Consider the following 22,630-nt stretch of genomic DNA (forward strand, 5'->3'; position numbering starts at 1 on the left):
AGGAAGGAAGGAAGGAAGGAAGGAAGGAAGAAAGGAAGAAAGAAAGAAAGAAAAAAAGAAAGAGACGAGAGAGAGAAGGAGGGAGGGAGGAGGGAAGGAAGAAAGGAAATAAGGAAGAAGACACAGAAAGAATGTAGAAAGAACTAAAGAAAGAGAAAAAGAAAGAGAAACCAAGATCATGTTAAACACTCAGGGCTTATTTAAGCAGGTATGACAACTCGGGAGGCAGCTTTGTAGGGGGTCAATGGGACCCAGCCAGAACAATGGGCTCACTTAGGAAGCCCGTCTTTCTCAGTGAGATAAAGCAGTGGAGTCAAGAGCGGTTACATCCCTCTCTTCTGCTCTGTCTCAGGAGAAAATGAACTCCTGAAAGAGCAGCCCCTGGCTGCTGATGAAATTGCCTCTAGGAAAACATGGGGCAAAGTCAGGACCTGGTCTGACGGACAGGATTTGGAAGAGGCCATCCAGGAGGGTGGGCTGGCTCGCTCTGCCTGGCACCCGGACACAGACCCCTACTTCCCCAGGTCTCCTTGGAACAGGCTGGATGGAGACCCACACAGCGGGACCCCTACCTCGAGCCTCCTCTGTCCTAGACAGGGTGTGCTGCTCTCAGAGCCTTTGGCTGGGGCTGGGGTGGGGACGACGGGCAGAGGGTCTGCTTCCTCTGTGACTGGTAACACCTTCCTTTTTGCCCATGAAGTCACCCGATGGGCCCCATTTCCTTTTTAAATATCCAACCTTCAAATGGTTAATTCAATGAAGTCATGTGAGCAAGAGGAGAGGAAGGTAGAAAGGTTACACATTTCGGTCCCACAAAATCCTTCTGCACTCCAGAGGCACAGAGCTAATGCTTTGTGGAGCCCAGACAGGAACCGAGTGTAATAAATGTGCATGTCCCGGAACCAACAGAGCCAACCCAAGCTTCCTTCTTCTTGTAATACCGCATCGAACAAGATAGGTGCAAAATGTCAACCCTATGACTTAACTTAGGCGCCCCATTCCAAACTGCACTTCAAGGAATATTCCACAATGGACGCCTCATAAGTAAGTCCTGAGAAGAAGGGAAGCTCTGGCTCAAAGGGCCTTGAAGAACTTCCTAAAACTCCGAGGCCATCTCAGTGTACCCAGAGACCCCAGGGCCATGAAGCAGGTCCGGTGCGAGCTAGGGAATGAGGCCAGGACCGTGGGGACCTGTATTTGCAGCCCCTGGACCTCTCGGGTGTCTGGAGCACAGCAGGTGCTCTGAACTTCATGCACAGGGAGAAGCCTGCAGGCGGCTTTCCTTGGGAAGTGCCTTAGGAGTCGGGGTGTGACGGTGGTGCCTCCCCTCCTTCCTCTCCTCTCTTCCGTCTCCATTGGAAACGGCCCCTCCCACCACGTCTAGCCCCAGGGCTGCCTCCTCTCCGGGAAGATTCCCTGAACTTGCAGCTGGCGCGGGCTCGGCGCGGGGATTTCCCAGCCTTCCCCAGAACAGGGAGCACGGACAGGGGCTAGGAGCCAAGGGCCAGGCTCTCCCTGCCATCATGCTCACCAACTCGACGGGCTAACTCGGGGCCAAATGGAAATACGCCATCAACTAAACAGTGTTGGAAAGCTGACCACCCAAATCAATGCCCTCATTTTTACAGAGCAGAATCTGAGGCCCAGAGAGATGAACTCTCTTGCCCGTGGCCACACGGCTAGATTGAATCCTCGGTTTGGAGTCTAACCACATTCGTTAGTAGGAGGAGAGTGGTGTGAGATGAACCACCCTTGGAGAACACTGCATGAGACAGTTAAAGGTGCAAGCTTGGGTCCACCAATGCCATCCTCCGGTGGCCTGAAAGAGGAGGTCCCCCTCCTCAGAGCTGCACTCCTACTTTTCCATGCCCTGACTTGGACACCTATTGAAACCACTTTTCACACAAGTGGAAAGAGATCTGAGGATTCAGACAGAATGTCACATACCAGAGAGTTCTAGCTTGATAATCTGTAAAGCAGCTAATACGTTCTTTAAAGTGCATGTCTGTCTCTATTAATGAAGCCATATCTTGTGTTAAGGAGGAGGAGAAGACAAAAAAGACAAGCTAAAGTAAGATAAAGATAAGAGAGACAGATAAAGATAGGAGACCAGACAAGAGAAAGATAAAAAAGACGAGTGCAGGCTCCTCCTGTGCTTGGTGTTTTGTTTTTAACTGTGGTCAACAACGCAGGCTCAAAGCATCAGCACCACCCCTGCCCCAGACCAGCGGGCAGACTCAGAAAGTCCCTTTGTTTTCCCAGGCCTCAAGTTCCTCATCTGTGAAGTGGGTGTGACGGTAACCCACACCCCTGGAGACTGCTGGGAACAGAAGAGGACACAGCGCAATTTTAAGCTCGGAGCACCGTGACACAAAGCACGCTGCCTTTAGTGTCATCGTCATCCTCATCTTTGTCATCCTTGTGGTCATCACTGCCCTCGTCATCACTATCACCCTTGTCCTCGTCATCATCGTGATCGTCATTGTCATCATTATGTCCTCACCATCGTCATCACCATCATCGCCGTCATCGTCAGTGTCCACATCGTCATTGTCATCACTGTCAACATCAATGTCCACATCATTGTCATTGTCATCATCATGTCATCATCATTGTCATCGTCATCATCAATGTCCACATCATTGTCATTGTCATCATCATGTCATCGTCATCGTCGTCATCATCACGTCATCATCACTGTCATCGTCATCATCAATGTCTACATCATCATCATCGTCATCATCATCGTCATTGTCAGTGTCCACATCGTCATTGTCATTGTCATCACTGTCAACATCAATGTCCACATCATCGTCATTGTCATCATGTCATCATCACTGTCATTGTCATCATCATGTCATCATTACTGTCGTCATCATCATGTCATCATCACTGTCATCGTCATCATCAATGTCCACATCGTCATCATCATTGTCATCGTTGCCAATCACCATCCTCGTCATGGCCATCTTCACCATCACCACCACCTGCACTGTCATCATCACCATCGTCATAATGGTCATCATCATCAACACTGTCACCTTCACTGCCATGATCGTCCTTGTCATCATCATCATCGTGATCATAGTGACCATGCCGACAACATCCCCTCCCAAACACAGCTGGTTACCTACTTCTTCCAGGGCTCTGAAGGCGCTCACAGCATTAATCCACGCTAAAACGGGGCCCTTGTTGTCTGTTGCTCCACGACCATAAAGTTTTCCTTTAAAAATAGGGGAAGGACTTTGAGAAAGGCACAGACGCCCCTGCCAAGTTGAGCAAGTTAAAAACAAAGGTAGTTTTATGGGTAATCATTTTAACTGTACTTTCTATTTTCCCAGGCACAAATCTTGCTTTGAGATCACCATGTCCGATTTCTTCTGTACAAACAGTATGGCCATCAGCTAGTCAGATAATACAAACTAATTTGCAATATACAAATCCCTCTGGCCTTAATAGGAATTAGCCGTTTTATCCAAGCTTGCTGGAAAGAACCTGCAGACCTGTTGTGGAATGCCATGTAACACAGCCTCTCCTTTCAAGAGTTTATAATTCGCATGAGAATGAAAACAGGGTATGTGTGTATCTCCGTTAACCTTTCTTCTTTTCTTTAAAAAACATAATTTCACTCAGTACTTTAACAAAGGAAACTGTGTGACCCGGACGACTACCTTCCTCCCAAGAACCCCCATCTTGGGAGTTAACTCGCCCAAGAGCATGCATCACGCACACAGCTGTAGCTTATTTCACAAGTGACTAACAGCCAGCCTTGTTGGACAACTGGTAGACTATAAGACTGGCAGCATTTTGTTGATCCTTAACGGTGACAGGGGATAGGAGTCACATCTTTAGTCCCCAAGCCTTGTAGGCAATCCCTTATCCACAAAGAACCCAACACTGATGCATCACTGACCATCCACTTCCGTCAGCGTGTAAGGGTCTGTGAGCCAGCCATCTTCCTGTCTAGCAGGCTGCACGTCCAAGTGGCCATAGAAGCACACGGTGGGCTTTTTTGGATCATTTCCCAGTTCGGCCAGGATGATGGGGGGTATCGGGAGAGTCTGACCGTCAGGCAGCTGCAGAAGAAAAACAGGTCACATAAAAAAAATAAATAAATGTTGTCTAGTTCGTCCAGAAAATTCAGACATGAGAGTAGGAGTCCTGTTTTGTTTCTACCCATGGTCTTCTGTAGAGCCCACACAGTTTTTCTGATCATCACTTTATCTACATTTAAAAAAGGGTACCATGAGCCACTTAATTAAAACCTAAAACGTAATGAAAAATACTTTTTTAGATGCATGGTGACAGCCAGCTGAATCGAACATGCTCTTCAGTATGAACTCAGACTCCAAAGGCTTAAATCCAGTGGACATGGTTCTGGAAAACAGACCATTCAGGGATTCGTCAGTGCTGACGCGGGTGCAACGGCACTTAGAGGGAGGACTGCCATTTGTGACCGAGATGCAGTAAAAAGCCGTAACTCTGATGAAAGACTGGGTCCTTTGAGAAAGGTACATTTGGATGTAAGGGAAAGGACAGTTTGGGAGTAACTGGAACCACACGTGAAGGATGTGAATAGAATACGGAGGGGGGCCTTCCCAGTCCTGACACAACGAGAGATCGGTAACACCATCTCATCGGGGACAAGATGTAATTCTTCATCTTTACTGGGCATGAAGATTATAGGGGTGTTTTTTTGGAGGATCGAAGCCAGTTCCAGTCTTGCCACCCCCGAGGGAAGCCATGGCTGACGCCCAGGGAGGTGGCCTCACTCATGGTGGGGGAGGGGCCATCCAACCTGCTGAAAGCCCGTGTCCACGGAGTCCACGCTGGCACCCAGGCACCGAAGCTTGTCTGCAGCCAGGGCCATCATTCGGAAGAGCTCTTGCCTGAGGTGGGGCACGGGCTGAACGGAGTCACTCTCTACGGCCACCCACTCCTTAAGTATCTGTGAGGAAAGGCGACAAGGTGATTTGCCTGGGGAGTGTCACCCACACCCGCTCTGGGTGGGGTGCTCCTCACTGAGACGTCACTCAGCGGTAGGGGACACCAAATCTCTAGCACTCTTCATCTGACCTGAACACTGAGCTGGCAAACAGGCAACACCCAAGATGAACCGCCAGACGGGCCGGTAGAGACGTTTGCTGTGTAAGGAAAACAGGCCAGGACAGCTTGGGCACAGGGTTGTCTTCCTAGACAGCTGCGCCTGTCCTCCTTGGATCCACAGGGTGCACGGCAGGGCTCCTGAGCCACCACTTCTGGTTTAGTAAGAGCCTGGAGCAGCTGTCTGGTGACTCTGCTCTAGGACCCCGGGCCTCCCACAAGGCCCCGGAGGCGCCCGGCCCTCGCTGCTCACTCTGATCAAGCACACGGTGGCCTCGGCTGGGCTGCAGGGCTCCCTGAGCACCCTTGGCATATAGGTGTTGTGGTCAGCCCCCGGCACCTCCGGAACCCAGTAGGCAGTGTATCCCGGGGCCTAAACTCAGGCCTCCGCAGGCGGACAGCCTTGCCTCCTGCACCGGGTTCTGCCCATTCGAGCTGGAGGGACAGCACATGTCCCTCATCCCCATGAGGAGGGCAGTGCTCTCCACCTGCGGGCAGTTGTGCATGTGATACCATCACACAATAAGAAATGTACATTTTGACCTTTGTCCTGGGCTCTTGACCAGAGCCTCTAAAACCTTGGTAATTTCCTATGAGATGACGGTGCAGGAGTATCTTTTGTTCAGAGACTGGGCTCCTGAAAGAGAGCTCCCAACCCCCTTGGAATTTCTCGGGAGGCAGGAGCATATTTTGTTCTAATGAGGCAGTCCTAATGGGCTTCTGGATGGAGCTGGTCCCCAGAAAGACCACGCCGTGTTTAGAAGCTTGGGGCTTCCGACCCCAGCCACATCCTCTGGGGAGGGAGGGGCTGGACATTGGTTCACAATCGATCCTGCCTTCGTGAAGAAGCCTCTACAAGCGTCCCTGAAAGTACAGGGTTCAGACGTCTTCCAGGTTGGCGACTGCATCCGCGGCCCGGGAACGAGGCGCACCCCAACCTCAGGGGGACAGAAGGTGCTTCCAGACCGTGCCCTCTGTGCCTCTTCACCTGGCTGCTCACACATAGCCTTTATCATGTCCTTTATTACATAACATATGGCAACCGTAAGTAACTGTCTCCCTCAGTTCTGGAGCTGTTATAGCAAACCATGGGACCTGAGCGGGAGTCACGGGAGCTGCATGGAACCTGTGGGTAACTGGGGGCTCACTACCCGTGACTGGCATCCACAGTCGGCGGTGGGGGTAGGGGGGTGACGCTCGTGCCAGGCAGGTGGGTCGGGAGGGAGCTGGACTGTGGATGCCCCCTTGGTGTCCAGAGAGCTATATAGTTGCTTGACATGTGGGAAACGCACACATCTGGTCACACAAAAGAGGGAAGCCGAAAAGACAACAAGCATTCCTTTCCGCGAGGATCAGAGAAGATGACGACACATGACTTATCTCAGCGCCCGGGCCCTAACAGGCACCCAATCAATACCAACTAGTATCGAATTATCAATAATAATCAATCACAGGGGCGCCTGGGTGGCTCAGCCGGGCATCCGACTTCGGCTCAGGTCATGATCTCACGGCTCGTGAGTTCGAGCCCCGCGTCGGGCTCTGTGTTGACAGCTCGGAGCCTGGAGCCTGCTTCGGATTCGGCGTCTCCCTCCCTCTCTGCCCCTCCCCCACTCATGCTCTATCTCTCTCTAAAATAAACAAATATTTTTAAAAATTAAAAAAAATAATAATCAATCACATTCCACTCTTGGGGCTCGAGCTTCTGATATTGGGACAGCCACCATTTTTGTCAAAAACCACGCGTATTTTAGATGACTGCTCTTGGACTCCCCACCTTATTTTAGTTTGATCTCTTTCCCGGTTGTGGCACTTTTATTTTTAGTATGAAGACATTAACTGGACCTGAAGGAATATCGTGTTTTGCACTCTTAAACTGACATTTATAGACCAGAGGCCGCCAAGTAATCCCTAAAGGCGACAGACTGGGAACGTGTGAGGAGGCTGCAGAAAGGAGAGTTTGGGCTGAAACACCCAAGTCAACCACCACACATTGCCCCCCGTTAATTCCAAACGACACCGGAGTCCCCAGTTGGGTTTCAAACACCCAAGAGGCCTCACGTGAAGTAAAGACACACACGAGTATGAGGAAGGATTCCATGAAGGTCAAGTGTAGGGCCAGCGGCCTGGCCATTCAGCCTTCGTGTCGGCACGAGACACGAGCTTTTCCCATCTGTCCGCCCATGAATATGGCCAACGCCGGCTGGTGGATCCAGCATACGTACACTGAACGTGAATCGTGTGTCAGACATGGCGTGCGGGCTCGGGTACAAAGTCCCGTGAGATGTCACAGAGTTCCAGGGCCGTGGTGGACGCTGTCACGCGTCAAGGGGCCAGAGGGCCAGCGGAGGAGGAGGGGACTTTCAGGGAGACAGTGGCTACAGCCCTTGCCTGCCCCCACCCTCTCTGCTCCCAGGCCCCCTCTCCCCTTTCTCCACCCCTCCCACTCCATCTCTTCTCCGCGAGATGTATGCCCTGCACCACGTGCGCTGGGTTAGGAATGGAGCAGAGGATTCTAAGGGAGGAGATAAAGTGCACATTGCACAAGGTCTACAAAACAGCTTTGACATTGACCTCGGCAGAACTCTGGACCTAAAGCTTGCTGCAGCCAGGTGGTATTACCCTGGCATGGCGTCACGGGGGGATGAGTCTCAGGCAGGCTCTGCAGGAGGAGGGACCTCAGCAAGGGCCCCAGTAAGGGAGGAATGGGCACTCTGGTGACGGTCCAGGGTCAGCGTGGGTTCAGCAGGTGTCAGCACTACGCGGACAGCCGTGAGAGAGAGAGATAGCACGAGCTGGGAAGGGGCAGAGAGGGAGGGGGACAGAGGATCTGAAGCCGACTCCAGGCTCCGCGCTGACAGCGGAGAGCCCGACATGGGGCTCAGACCCACAGACCGTGAGGTCGTGACCTGAGCCAAAGTTGGATGATTACCCAACGGGGCCATGCAGGCGCCCCACAAATATTTCTTAGTTTAATTCAGTGAAGACTCAAGGGCATTTCAAATGGAATTAAGTTGTCAGGCAAAAAAAAAAAAAAAAGAAAATTCCACACCTCCCAGCAAATAAGCACTCACCCAGATACCCAAAGGGTATGCCATTTAAGCGTTTCGTGTGTGTGGTTCCTCCTACCTGTACAAACTCATTCTGGTGGAGATCGATGAACTGGAAGACCCTCTCCAACAGCCCGGAGGGTGGTGGGGACGGAGAGAACATGCCTCCCTCGAGCAGCAGCAGGTAAGCCAGGAGAGAGGTCACCTGCAGCGGGCGACAGGGGAGGGACATCAAAGATAAATACCAGATTTTGAACCTTCGACCTTTCAAATACTTCAAGAAAGCTTATGTTATCCAACACAGCTACTCCCGGTCATTTGGACTAAAATAACAAAAGGTAGTAGAACAGGAAAGAAGAGTTTTTGCTGTATCTTCACCAAATCACTTCATTTTCAACGCTGAAGAATTTTAATAAGACAGAAACCAAGTGAACACGTTTGGTAACATGCCGTCTTCCCTGTTGGCCCTCTTCCCGTGAAGGCAAGTCAGTGCTCCGCATCCCAGGCAGCAGCCAAGGGCAGTGTTTGTGTGAGAGAGAAGTGTGACTCAGTTTAAAAAAAAACCAAAACATTTTTGTGTGATCAACCAGTTTATTAGAAAAAAAAAATTTTTGTAAGGACTCTTTAAAATCCTGTGTGGCATTGTGAGTTCCTTCCATCCGCTCCTGAGGTTAGAGTCCCTTAAAAAGAAACTTACAAGCCATGCGGTAAGGACATCGAAGGCCTGGCCGTCACTTAGACACCGTCAGCCCCACCCTCCACCTGGGAGGCCCCCCCGGCCCTATCTCTTGTCTTCCCCGCGAACTGCTCTGGCCTCTCTGTTTCCATCCATGAGGGGTCCCTCCTTCCCTTGCCTGTAAATGTGGGACCTGCTAGAGACCCCAGTCTCCCCCCTCCTCCCTCCGCAGCCGTCCCTCCACCCGGATGGTGGGCTCCAGGCTGGGCACAGAGCAGAAAAACTGGTCTGGATGAGGGTAGGACTACCAGGTCAGAACTAAACTAATCATCTTCTTCCAAACCAGCTCTTCCTTCTGGACTTTTGTACATTTTTACAATAGATCCTCGGCCTACGGTTCCAGGCACCAGCACAGCCAAGGTGAGGACTTGTGTCTACGATATAAGAAACTACAACTCAGTAATAAAATACAGATTAACCCGGTTTACAAATGGGCAAAGAATCTGAATAAACATTTCTCCAAGGAAAATACACAAATGGCCAACAAGCACATGAAAAGATGCTCACCATCATTAGCCATCGGGGAAATGAAAATCAAATCAAACCATAGCAACACAATTCACACCCACAAGGATGGTTAAACCCAAGAAGTCAGATGATGACAAGCGTTGGGGAGAATGTGAAGAAACCAGACCCTTCATGTGCTGCCGGTGGGGGCGTAAAATGAGGCAGCTGCTGTGGAAAGCAGTCTGGCAGGCCCTCAGATGATTAAACAGTTGCCATATGACCCAGCAATTGCACTCCTAGGTATACACTCAGGAGAGATGAAAATACACGTCCACACAAAAACCCGTACATGACCATTTATAGCAACATTATCCGTAACAGCCGAAAGGTGGAGATAATCCCAATGGCCATCGATGGGTGATACAGACAAGATATGTTGCTCAGCCCTAAAAACAAATGGAGTACTGATACCTGCTACTACAGGAACGAGCCTTTAACACCTTGCTAGGTGAAACCAGACGCAAAACGCTACAGATTGTCCAGAATAGGCAAATCCTGAGACAGAAAGCACGTTGCCGGCTGCCTAGGGCTGGGGGGATGAGGGGAGATGGGAAGTGACTGCTCACGGGCAGGGTTCTGTTGGGGTGATGACAACAGGTTCTGGGATTGTGACAATGACTGCACAAGTCAATATACTAAAGCCACGTAACTGCACCATTTAAATGGGCGAATTGCAAGATATTAAGTTATAGTGCAAAACAGTACAGCTGTTGTAGAAACAACAAGTATAAGCACTCATTCAGCCTACCACTGAGTAGGAGAATTGTCCACAAAGGAAGCAAGGTAGTGGGTAACAAGGGGACAGTGAGCCGTCCTCGGTCAAGAACGGATTAAGAACTTTGTCCAGTAGGTGGCGCCAGTGGGCCGTTCATGGGCTCCCTTTGCCTCCCTTTGCCTCCTATTCTGGTGGGAACACAGCTGGATCCAGCTAGGCTCTTGTGGGGCAGAGCCAAAAGCTGAAGGGTGCAAATAAATCAGGAGGAAGGGACTCCTTGAGACCCACAGTGGCAGGAAGATGGAGCTCTGAGCACCCAGGAAAAGCCCTTTGAAATGGAGTAGGCTATTTTTTCCACCTAAACCAATATTTGAGCTTTTATTATCCACTCAATTTCCATTAAAAATTATCCGATGCTCCTCTCTGATGAAAAACAAAAAGGGATTTTTGAAGAAGAAAAGGGAGTCACAGGCAAAGAGGGAGAACTGTGACCGTAAGGCCTGAGAACATCTCCATTTCCAGGGGGAACTACCCCCTTCCCAATGGGAGCCGTATGCCAAGGACTGACCTTCCCAAAAGACCGCTCCTGGTGATGTGGCCCGGACAACAGGGGTCTACACCACTTCACTTTCACTCCCTCTCCCCGCAGAGCACATGGAGCACTGCTGTCCTTTGCTATCAGGCCCACGGAGTGGCTCGGGGCACCAACCCTGCCTTTAAGATCTGGGGCCGACCCCAGGCTGTACCTCTGCTCCTCTCTGGAGCCTCTCACGTTCCTTTATCTGTTTGCTTCCCTGTGTTATAGTCAAGCTTGACCTTGAACTAATCACCCAACAAAATTCTGGAGATTTAGAAAGGCTATTCCTGACTTTGGCCTTGGCAGAAGGAAAAAAGTTGCTAGAGAAGGAGAAGTTGAAGAATGGGGTCAGGGGTAGAGCTGGGAAAGCCCTGGGGTGTTTTCTTTCGGGGAGCAGGTAGCCCAGCCCTGGGCTGCGGGGGCCGGTCACAGAGGAAGCCTTGCTTGCTGATTCCAGCTAGTTGTTCCTTGACTTAGAACAAATTTCCAAGTACCCCGGTGCTCTTATTTTTAAACACTTTACCTTTAAGACTTCTCAAAGTCATGCCCATGTCTGTGGTGTAACCACCCCCAGCCCCAATCCAGCCCCACCTCCTGAATGTCTCCCCTCCCAGGCTGTGGCCTGGCTTCCCACCGGACAGGACGCAGGCCTGTTTCTACTCTCCTCTCTCTCAGCTCCGCCAACAAGTGGACAAAGCCGGGTCATCGTGCGCTTAGCCGACGGCAGCCTGGAAATCGCCGAGGGCTGCCTTCACCAAGGGCCCTCCCCCCCACCTGCCTCAAAAGCAGCAGGAGCCCTGAGAGGGGGCTGGGGAGGGGGCGGATGTGGATAAAACCCACCCCCTCCCCATTTGCTGTCCTTGTTTGATTCTGACTGTTGAACAGAATAAACGATAGAAAAGGAAACTGTTGCCGCCCACAGAGCCTGGGCCAAGCTTGCTTCCTCCCACAACACAAAGGCCCATCAGCAGGGCCTACTTCCCCTTGTGAGCAACTTCAGTGCGGGGCCAACGTGCACACACGCACTCTACTCACCACGTCTCCTGGCGTCCCGCGCGATTGCTCTACAGGGCCTGCCTCTGCCCCGGGTCTGCTTGGATGGATTTGTTACAACACAGAAAAGAAGGCTTTATTCACCTAGTTTGTCTTACCATGACAGGATTAAAAATAAACCCCCACACCAAAAAAAAAAACACCAAAAACCCAGGTTTTTCTGCCGCTGCCGGCATTGAACTGAGCCAAGTGATCCCGGCAGAGATTAACTAACTCTGACAGCAATTGTCCCTTGAAGAATGAGCTGGAAGGGGGCGTGGCCTTCAGAGGGCAGCCTGGAGGCCCTCCAAGAGGAAGGAATTGGTTTCAAGGAGCAGAACTCCCCAGCAAGTCCCAAGAACTGGGGTTCCTCGGCCAGAGACCGCCCGAGGGGGAGCTGCGTAATCGCAGACAGCAAGGGCTCAGAGACAAACAGGAAGCGGGCCCCTGACCCCGTGCTCTCAGGAGGCCTGAGCTCCTGTACACAGCATCCAGCCCTCTTCGGCCCCAAGGCTCTGTGCACAGTGCTCCCTCCTGGATGGCAGACAGCCTGTCCGATAACCGAGCTCCCGACATCAAGGGCGCGTGTTTTCTCCTTCCCTCCCGTCTTCGCCCCACGTGGGCCGCAGGGAAGGAGAAAGCAGGCATCGCCCGCCTGTGATGTCACTTCAGACAGGACTCTTGTCACCCTTCTTATTCCCTCCAGGCCGGCCAGGTATCTGGGCCTCTCCAAGCACCAGCCAGAAGGAAGGCCCGCTCTGCGCGGCTTCCAGAAGCCCGCCGACACCTGCAGACACGCCAGCCATTTACAGCACGAGGGCAGACGCCGCGGACAGAGACGGTGAGGCTGTTTCTCCCACAGGCAGGTACCCGTGGAAGTCCCACGACGGAAGTCACGGTGCGGTGACTCTGCACCGTATGGAGCTGCAGAGTGGCTTCTCCCAGACAAGGAAGGCTTCACCTGCTCAGTCTTCGGCGTCCTTAGCTGGAGACTCAGCCCTTCTTCTCTCCCCCTGATTCCGCATCTCCGCCGTTCCCGTTATTCCTTTTCTAGAAGGACTAGCGTTGGAGTCTTTCACTCTGTCGTACATCCAAAAGCTCTCTCAGCTTTTCTTTTTTCTTCTTTACTTCTTTTCTCTTGGCTCAGCTCCTTGGGCAAAGCCCTGCCATGCTTTCCAGGTGACTGGTTCTCTCTTTGTGGCCCTTTATGCACTTCCGTGAACCACTGAGTTTTTCCAAGGACGAGTTTTCATTTTCAGGACCTCCAATAGGTTGTGCTTCCTTCCTCTCCATCTGTTCTTGACTCCTAGGTGCCTCCCACATGAGATCATTGAGTTCTTGAAGAATTTAAACAGACATCGTTTGTATCCATTTTAAACATGTTCTACTATTTCCATTTCTGAGGATATAAACTCACTTCCCAATAGATTCTGTGGGCTATCTTTCTTATTATGAGTCTTAGCCACTTGAGGACTTTTCACCTGCAGGCTCGCCTTGAGTGGCAGCTGTTTCGTCCTCCTTCTCTGTAGTATTTCTGCCTAGGGATGCTGTGGTGGCCCCCACATGGTGCTCGGGATGCCTGGTCCAGGACCAGCTCTTACGGGGGTGGCTCGGCATTCCCAGACAGGGTGCAGTGGGGCTGGGGTGTGCCACCAGCAGGGACACCCAGCCGGTCCCTCGACTTCTGCAACGACACCGGCTCCGGTTGCCCTCTGTGCCTGGGCACTTCGGGCCCCTGTCACTCCCCGGGAGTCTCATTTCTAGATGCCGCAGCCTGTTTGGGACCCAGAGTCCAGCAAAGCAGCAGCTTCAGCCCCTGCTCCCCACTATAAGTTTTGTTTTGTTTTTGTTCAGTAGGGATATTTATTACATTTCTGAGTCTATTAATTAAATTTTAAAGCACATATAATTGGGGTATTTGAAGTGGACGGGAGAGCTTAAAAAGTGAGGGGAACCTGCGTGGTTCAGTCAGTTCAGCATCTGACTTCAGCTCAGGTCATGGTCTCACAGGTTCGTGACTTCGAGCCCCGCTTCGGGCTCTGTGCTGACGGCTCAGAGCCTGGAGCCTGCTTCGGATTCTGTGTCTCCCTCTCTCTCTGCCCCTCCCCTGCGCACACTCTGTCTCTCTCTCTCTCTCAAGAATAAATAAACATTAAAAAAAAAAAAAAAAAACAGGAAAAATGAACTCATAATGAATCTTGATCAGAAGTCCCTAAGTGATTTCACGTCCCGGAAGGAAGATCTCCCCAGCCTGGCCCCATGCCAGCCTCACATGCAGCGTCCCCCTGCAGACTCACCAGAAACTTTCCCAAATCCGGGGAGGGCGGGTTAACGTGGAGAGAAAGCTCCCTGAAAAGCCCTGTGCTCTGATCACTGCGCCTTAAAAGGCATGAACATCCATATCCTACCTACCCTCAGCCTCCAAGCCCAGTACACGGGATACATTAATAACTGTGGGCCCAGCACCGTGAGCTCGGGACATAAATCAAGGTGCAGTGTCAGTAGGGGTTTTGGGCTCCGTCATTGCCACAGGCCAGAGCTCCTGCAGAGGCCCTTGGCTGCAGCACAATGTAAACTGTAAAGCTGAAGTCTGTTAGTAGGGCCGACTCAAGGAGCTCCTCACTGTCTTTGGAAGCTCCGCCTGTGTGCACTCCGCCCACACCTGTGCTCACTCCCCCAACCCGTGCTTGCTCACTCCCCACCACCCGTGTACACCCCCACGTGTCCTTCCCCCACCTGCGTGCACTCCCCCCCCCCGCACCTTTGTACGCTCCCATCCTCCACCTGTGTCACTCCCCCGACTGTGTGCACCCCTCGCACCCGTGCTCACTCCCCCCGAGCTGTGCACACTCCCCCCATCTGTGTGCACTCCCCCCCCCACCTGTGCGAACTTCCCCCCTCCACCTGGGTGCACCCCCCACCTCCCTCCACCTGTGCAGCCTCCCCCCCCAACGTGTGCACTCCCCCTTACTTCTCTTTCACAAGCTCCCCACTTCCTCAGGGTGCTCTGCCTCCCGTTCCTTCAGGGGGACACAGGGACCAGCACCCCCAGCTTTATGTGCCCGTGGCTGCCAAAGCCGAATGTGGTCCTTTTCAGGGCCACGCATATTCCAAAAGGCGCCTCTGTTCCAACCAGAACTCTTCTGAACGGGAAGGATTGTAATCACTTGGAAGTGCAGTTGAGACACAGGACACTTGAGGACTTACAGGGTGGCAGGGAGAGGTGCTCTGGGGACAGGAGGCCCTTGCACCCGGCAGTGTAGGAATTACCTACTGTCCTGTGCACAGAGCTGGAGAGGTGGAATGGGACTGTCCCTGTCCTTCACTGCCTCCTCCCCAGAATTAGTGAGACTGAACTAGAACAGCTGGTGGGGGCTCAGGCTCTACCCCAGAAGCAAGCCCCCAGCAGGCCCCCCCAGGCAGGAGCTCGGGGCAGGCGCCCCTACAGTGTCAGACCGGTCCACTCCCCCCCACACACACTGTCCTCACACTGTGACCCAAACAGTGCCTAGGTTTTATAAAATATGACTGGTTACAAAGTTTCCAAAATCTTTTCGGAAACTGGAAACCTTAAAGTTATACTAAGTTAAATGATGGATATTCATTAAATATCCAGACCATTTCTAAGATAGAATACTGAAACACTTATAAACATAAATTTATCTATTTTGGCTTCTTATTACAGACAAAAGAGACAAAAGATGTGTGAGTCTGTTGGCAAATATGTTCTACATTTGGGAGGGAATCTGTACTATGAGGGAGCATATGCCTGTAGAAATTATGAAGTGGTGTCTTCACAAAGTTGTTAATCCACTGCAGAATGTGTGTGTAACAACTAGTTCACAACTGCTTATTTCCTGGTGTTCCCTAGATATTACAGTTACAAGGCTTAAAGGTTCTAATCTACGTAGGTAAGGGAAACTAAGAATAATTAGGGTAAAGAAATAAACTCCGTACATAAAGTACACAGGAAAGTATTACGTGTTTTGGGTAAGAAAATGTATTTAACGAATGAAAATGTGCCCTTATTAAAAGAAAAGAGTAATTTTGTCCTAGTTTAGGGGTTATCTAAAAGCTATTTCAAAATGTAAAGAACAGGAGAATTGGGCACGTGGGTGGCTCAGTTGGTTAAGCATCCGACTTCAGCTCAGGTCATGATCTCACGGTTTGTGGGTTCAAGCCCCGAGTCGGGCTCTGTGCTGACAGCTCAGAGCCTGGATCCTGCTTTGGATTCTGTGTCTCCCCCTCTTTCTACCCCTACCCCGCTTGGCTCTGTCTCTCTCTGTCTCTCAAAAATAAATAAAAATGTTTAAAAAGAACACAGGAGAATAATACATAAAAAGAAAACAAGTATCAAAAGCTGGGGGAAAAAGAGAGTAATAGAGAAAATCTTATGTTGTGTGGAAACTGGCTAAAATTAAATGAATTGATTACAAGGGTTTTTTTTAAGAGCTTTAATATCAAGAGTGTGCCTATATAAAACTAGAATGTATTATTCCTTCTCTATTAAAAGGACAAAATTATCTTGGATTATTGCAGAAGACTGTTCTTTACGTGTTGAATAATCTGCCTACAAAATGAAGATTATGTGCCTTGTCAAAATAACCCCCTGTACTTTCTGGTGTCATAATCAGGTCTTTGATGACTTAAGAAGGTTGAATCTTCTCAATAGTAAAAGAACTAAAGGTTTTGTTTTGTTTTTCAAACCAGGTAACTTTCTGGTCTGCCCTTGACATTTTTAAACCGTCACTCTGGTTGAATAGATAACCAAGTATTATTTCACAGTGACCTCTGATCATATTTAATCAAGTTTTAAACCTTTGGACATTTTTGATAACTTCCAAAAGTCAAATTCTACATGAAGTCTTTTTGATCTAGAACCAATATTGGAATTTTTCCAGAGGGTCTCTGGAAAATATCAAACATTTGGGAGTGATATTAAATTATAATTAGGCCCACTGGACATGTTGGATTCCAGGAGAAGCAGTGTCAAACAAGTGATGTTTAACCTTCTTTAAGTTGTATTTGTCCAGGTGTGTGTTACTAATACAAGTATTTCAGAAGTTGTATACAATTTCTAGAAATTTATCAATGTTCTTACTGTATGTATAATCCATCATAATACCAATGTTTACTTTTTTTTTTCATGCTTATCGATTTGAGAGAGAGATAGAAAACAAGTAGGCAAGGAGCAGGGAGAGAGGGAGAAAGAGAATCCCAAGCAGGCTCCACACTGTCAGTGCAAAGCCTGACGCGGGGCTCAATCTCATGAACCATGAGATAGGAGGCTTAATGGACTGAGCTACCCAGGAGCCCCTCCAACGTTTACTTTAAAATGCTGTGTGCCTCAGAAATAACCAAATTTCCTTGTCAATTCACTCATTTTAAAATGAGCTTTCAACACATCTTTACCCATGGTCATTTGTAAGTCTCTGTCATCCTCAGACAAGTTGCTGTCTCACTCTGATCCTTCTCCCAGAACACCTGTGATCCGCCGTAGCAAGGACACTCCACGGTGGCATCCCTCGAGCCCTGAGACCCTGCCACGTGATTGCGCAAGGACTTCCAGAATAAGAGAAGGCTGATGCGGTCACAAAACCTCTAACCCAGAATCAAGCAAAACAAAAAGTTAACTACATGGGTCTGAACAAACCGATGATGATGATAGTCATTTTTTAAACTTTTTGTTTGAAATATCACTGGCTCCTTTAAGATTTAAGGAAGCCCTTTTTTTCTCCTTAAAAAAAGTTTTTTTTTAATGTTTTATTTATTTTTGAGACAGAGAGACAGAGCATGAGCAGGGGAGGGGCAGACTGAGAAGGAAACATAGAATCTGAAGCAGGCTCCAGGCTCTGAGCTGTCAGCACAGAGCCCAACCTGGGGGCTCAAACTCACGAACCGTGAGATCGTGACCTGAGCCAAAGTTGAATGCTTAACTGACTGAGCCACCCAGGCGCCCCCTTTTTTCTCTTCTTAAGCTATCTATAACTTACAGTAATCTGATAAATTATCTTTGTAAACAGGAATTAAAACATTTATGCTTTTCTCCCTGCCTGATCCCTCTGGAATCTGTAAACTCTTATTGAGTGTTCTTATTTCCATGGCAATATAATTTAATTGTATACACACACACACACACACACATATGCAATGTATATAATATTTCTATGTAATACATATATATATATGCAAACTCATATGTTAAATAGTAACGCATTGTCCTTATAAGAAAATATAATTTAAAACATTGATTACCAAAGCCTTGACTGGAATGTCATACTGGAGAATAATATGCATATAGAATCAGATATGACCACTTTTAAGGAACTAAAGTCGACTTTATCTAACCAATAAAGCCCCCCCAAAACCAGCCTGGTACCTTGCTTACAGGGTTTCCAGCCTTACATGTAAGTACATGTAAGTAAGGAGGGATATTTTCTGGCAGATTTTAGGAAACCTAAGATATGAGTGCCATGTGATTTCACTTACATGTGGGATCTAAAAAGTAAAACAAAGGCACAAACAAACAGAGTCTTAAAAATCAGAGAACTTGTGGCTGCCAGAGGCTGGGAGGGGATGGGTGAAATAAAGAGGATTAAGAGGTAAAAACTTCCAGGCACAAAATAAGTAAGTGACAGAGTTGAAAAAGTACAGCATAGGGAATATAGCCAATATTACCGCGATAACATTGTCTGGTGACCACACTTACGATGAGCAACGAGTAACGTCTAGAACTGGGGAATCACTATGTTGTAGACCTGAAAATAACACCGTATGTTAATTATAATTCAATAAAAAAATTAATTAATAAGAATATATATTGGGGACCACAGAAGAGAGGAATTCACCCAGATCTGTTGGTATTACAGGCAAAGAATGATGACAAGTCCTTGGCTTAGCTTCCCAGTATAGAGAGACTTCAAAAGTCTAATCTGAGATTCTTCATTGAAAGTTTTGGTAAAGCAGACTTAAAAAGAGCCTATGTGACCAGTCAGTATTCTTGTTGCACTTACGTAAATTATCCGGCCAAGTGTAATGGGACTAGACTCATTTTACAAACACATTAATCCTACTGTGATCACATTTGACCGAAATGGGGGTGACTGTAGAGAGAATATTGTGTTTCAGTACAGAACTGCAACACATTCATTATCAGATCCTAGACCCAGTCATTGTCTTTGAGGTTCTGTTATCCACCTATAAACTAGGCTGGGTCCTGAATTTTTCAGTTTCCTCCAATAGCTGGCGACAACTCTCCAAACTAATGTTTCCAATTTTCTCCCACCCTTCTGACTTGGAATTGCTAAAAAGGAAAACTTCCCTTTCTTCCCAACGCCCTAGAAACTGAAGCTGGACAACTTGATACAAACTTCAGAGAAATCACTACACCGGTTCATGTACGGACAGCTTTTCTTGTCTGCTGCCGGGTGGGCCACTCAGGAACTTCACCAGAACACCCAAGGCCATCACCGGTCACACCAACCACAAGGCAGGAATTCACTAGACCCACACCCACTCCACCATCTAAAGATGCAACAAACCCAACATCCAGAAAAATCTCAACTGATCTCCCTCTAGACTAAAAAACAGAGTCTGGAGTTTGTCCTAATCATAAACTTTTCTTTCCTTAGAAATGCTTCTTGTTAAGTAGCTGACTGCCTGCACCACAGGGAGCCCTAGAAGAGATGTGAATAGATGAAGGGTTCCTTGGGGCTGGAGGTGGGCACTGGGGAATAGGAAGAGATTGACAAGGGTACAGGATTTCTTTTATGAGGTCATGAAAATATCCTAAAATCAGCTGTGGTGATATTTGCACATATCTGTGAATATACCAAAAATCACTGAATTACCACCTGAAATGCAGATTCCTGGGCCTCCGCCCCAAAACTATGCACACAAATGTTGGTGGGGTGCGGGAGAGTTCAGGGTTTGGTGAGAAATGTCACCAGATGTCACCAAATGTCAGGGTTTGGTGAGGATTGTCCACATCCTCCCTCGAAGTTGTACCTTGCTTTCTGCATTCAACAGAAGTTCTGCTCTGTGGTTTTATTACGAATATTGGTTTTTGTGGAAGAAAAAGGGAATATGGACAAGCACGCTGTCGTATGTCCTAGCTCGCCTGCCCGGAGCAGCCGTGGGGGCCTCAAGTCCACACCCGACTCCACCACTCACGCAGCACAACTGCATTCCAGGCACTGCAGAAACTACTGGAAAATCCTGCAGATCTCACCTCCGTCAGGTGGAGACGATGAGCGTCTAGCACACCTGAAGTGGCTCATCTCAAGGGCCACCCGGGCATCTGCCCTGCCCACCTGGCACACCGGCACGGCACACGCTCTCCTTAGACAAACGCAGTCCGGCACCCTGTCCCCTAGACTCCGGATGTCGGAGGTCTACTCTCCATTCTTCCTAGTTTGGGATCCATTGGGCTGGAGTTCCGCAGCCTCTAGAAATTCCCCTGGACCTCAAAGGAAAGGGGAAGAGAAGGTCTCCTCAAGGCCCTCAGCTGCCCAAACTAGAGATCTCTCTGCAAACTGCCTGGCTGTGCTCCCACCGCCACCCCCATAAAAGACAAGGCTGGCATAGTGGACCGATTCACATTTGGAAAACAAAGATGCTTCAGAGATATTCATTCAATCCGAAGGCAGAGGAAGGAACAAGGCATCTCATGCGCACAGATAAAGGGATGAAGTAGGGGCCCGGAAGTCATCTGACGTTCCTGAAGGCCATCAAGGCAGCTCAGGCAGCGTGACAAAACAGGTGCTTCACCGCGTACGTGTGGAGGGGCTGACCTGTGAGCGGGAGCAAGTGTGTGTGCCCAAGGCCAGCAGAGCTGACACAGAGGCGGGGAACACACCCTACGATGTTGGGCAGGTATGGGAGCCCCTGCTCTGTCATCACAGGCCCTCAGGAGGAATGTTACATATGAGCTAGACCAGCATCGCAGGCCCCGAGGTAGCCTGCTCGGGCTGCCACAAGGAGGTTCCATAGGCCAGTGGATGCAACAAGAGAAACCTGTTGTCCCCCAGTTCCAGAGGCTGGGAGTCCAAGATCAGGGTGTGGGCACAGCCGGTTCCTTCTAAGGGCTGGAAGGGAGAAAATCTTCCCGGCCTCTCAGCTTCTGCTCCTTGCTGGTGGCTGGTGTTCCTCATCTTGCAAACACATCACCCAATCTCTGCCCTTACCTGCACATGCCCTTCTCCCTGTGTGCGTGCCTGTGTCCAAATGTCCCTTTTTCATAAGGTCATCAGTCCCATGGGATTAGGGCCCACCTACTCCAGTATGGCCTTGTCATAATTAATTGCATCTGCGAAGACCCTATTTCCTAATAAGGTCATGTTCTGAGGTAATGGGAATTAGGACTCCACTGTAAGAATTTTGCAGGGGGACACAATTCAACCGCTAACAGGCTATGTCTCCAAACCACCTCAAGAGATCTTTCTTTTTATTTTTCTAATGTTTATTTATTCTTGAGAGAGAGAGAGACAGAGCGTGAGCAAGGGAGGGGCAAAGAGAAAGGGAGACACAGAATCCAAAGCAGGCTCCAGGCTCTGAGCTGTCAGCACAGAGCCTGATACGGGGCTCACATTCACGGACCGTGAGACCATGACCTGAGTCGAAGTCGGACGCTTAGCCGACTGAGCCACCCAGGCGCCCTGAGAGATCTTTCCAAACACACCAGACCGTGAATCCAAATCTCCAAGGGTTGTCCTGGCCAAGGTTGGTCCCTGATCTCTTCCCACGCACGGTTGGGGCCACAGGACCATCTGCACCACACATCTGGCTCAACGTCCACACTGTTCCCTTTCAAGCAGGCTTTGGCCATGAGCATCTGTCACTCCAAGGAACTTCTCTTCTTACTAAATAACTGTTCAAGCTGCACATTGAAGCAGCCTGTCCACCAAGGCCATTTCAAACACAGGTCAGTGGAATTCTGCAAACCATCTTTCTATGCATCACTCCATATAGGGGCTGTTGTCTTATGACAGATTGACAGGTTCTCCTAGATGCAGGTGATTTATGATGCTGACTGTGAACCTGGTCACGGACGGTACCAGGCTCCACTGACTGTCCGAGTCGGCCCACAGTCACGTGTTGATGGGAAACGGTGCAAAGGAAAAGAAAGGAAGGCGTGAACAACGTTGGATGAGGCTTGCTTCCTGATGCCCACACAGCAGGCTCCCTGAAGCCGCAGGGACTGATGCAGATGTTAAAGTCCCCTCAGAGAACTGAGTTAACAAAGTGTGCCCCACGGATCCTTCCTCTATCTGATGCCACGCAGTCTATTTTTCTGATTTCCTTGGGACAAATGTGATGGCACGCCTACGGAGTGACGGGAATTTCAGCAGGCACATTTCCCGGCCCTGGTGCAGTTACAAGTGGCCATGTGACCCCTCCCGAGAGTCAGAGGCACGTGGAAGGAACACGGGCGAACTCTGGATTGTGCCTGAAAGCCCAGGCTGAAGTGCGGGGGGCACCGGAGCAGCCACCAGGGGCGGTGACGGGACAGAGCCGCGGGAAGCCGGCCCCCAGTGACAGAAGAGCTGCCAGCAGCCCGGCCTACCCGCGCAGACCTTACGAGGACAAACGTGGACACGGTCGTCGTGGCGAAGCCTCTGGTCCCAGTTGCCCGGCCTATGTCCTCACTAATACACGTGGTAAGGATTCTGACACGTCTGTCATCTTCTCCTGACACTGTTACCGCAAGGAACGGGCAGACTGAACTTGACCTTCCCTCCGTGACGCGGAGACGCTCCAGTCCCTTCAGGTTCAGGTCTGAGGAGCTCCTCTCAGCTCGTGGCCTTCCGGGTCAAGGATGGGGCCCTGTAAGTGCTAGCTTTTTCTACGGGAGACCAGCCAGGCGGTTGTGTTTTTGTCGGTGGAGTAAGACAGTACGGACAAGCTTTGGATTT

General features: G+C 49.8%; 1 protein-coding gene across 2 annotated transcripts in view; it reads right to left on the reverse strand.

Annotated features, from left to right (window-relative positions):
• The window catches only part of CNDP1 (carnosine dipeptidase 1), a 31,643-nt gene extending 17,798 nt beyond the window's left edge, over positions 1-13,845 (reverse strand). The window contains exons 1-5 of one of the 2 annotated variants that reach the window (XM_049620106.1): positions 11,721-13,845; positions 8,230-8,355; positions 4,799-4,948; positions 3,914-4,076; positions 3,135-3,223 (exon numbers count right to left, since the gene is read on the reverse strand). In XM_049620106.1, coding sequence (XP_049476063.1) covers positions 3,135-3,223; positions 3,914-4,076; positions 4,799-4,948; positions 8,230-8,313 — 486 coding nt within the window. In that variant the 5' untranslated portion in view covers positions 8,314-8,355; positions 11,721-13,845. The remainder of the gene's footprint in view (positions 1-3,134; positions 3,224-3,913; positions 4,077-4,798; positions 4,949-8,229; positions 8,356-11,720) is intronic. The other variant, XM_049620107.1, reaches the window with a different exon arrangement.
• Positions 13,846-22,630: the final 8,785 nt, after the last annotated feature.

This window comes from Panthera uncia, assembly GCF_023721935.1.
Source record: "Panthera uncia isolate 11264 chromosome D3 unlocalized genomic scaffold, Puncia_PCG_1.0 HiC_scaffold_8, whole genome shotgun sequence".
Lineage (NCBI taxonomy): Eukaryota > Metazoa > Chordata > Mammalia > Carnivora > Felidae > Panthera > Panthera uncia.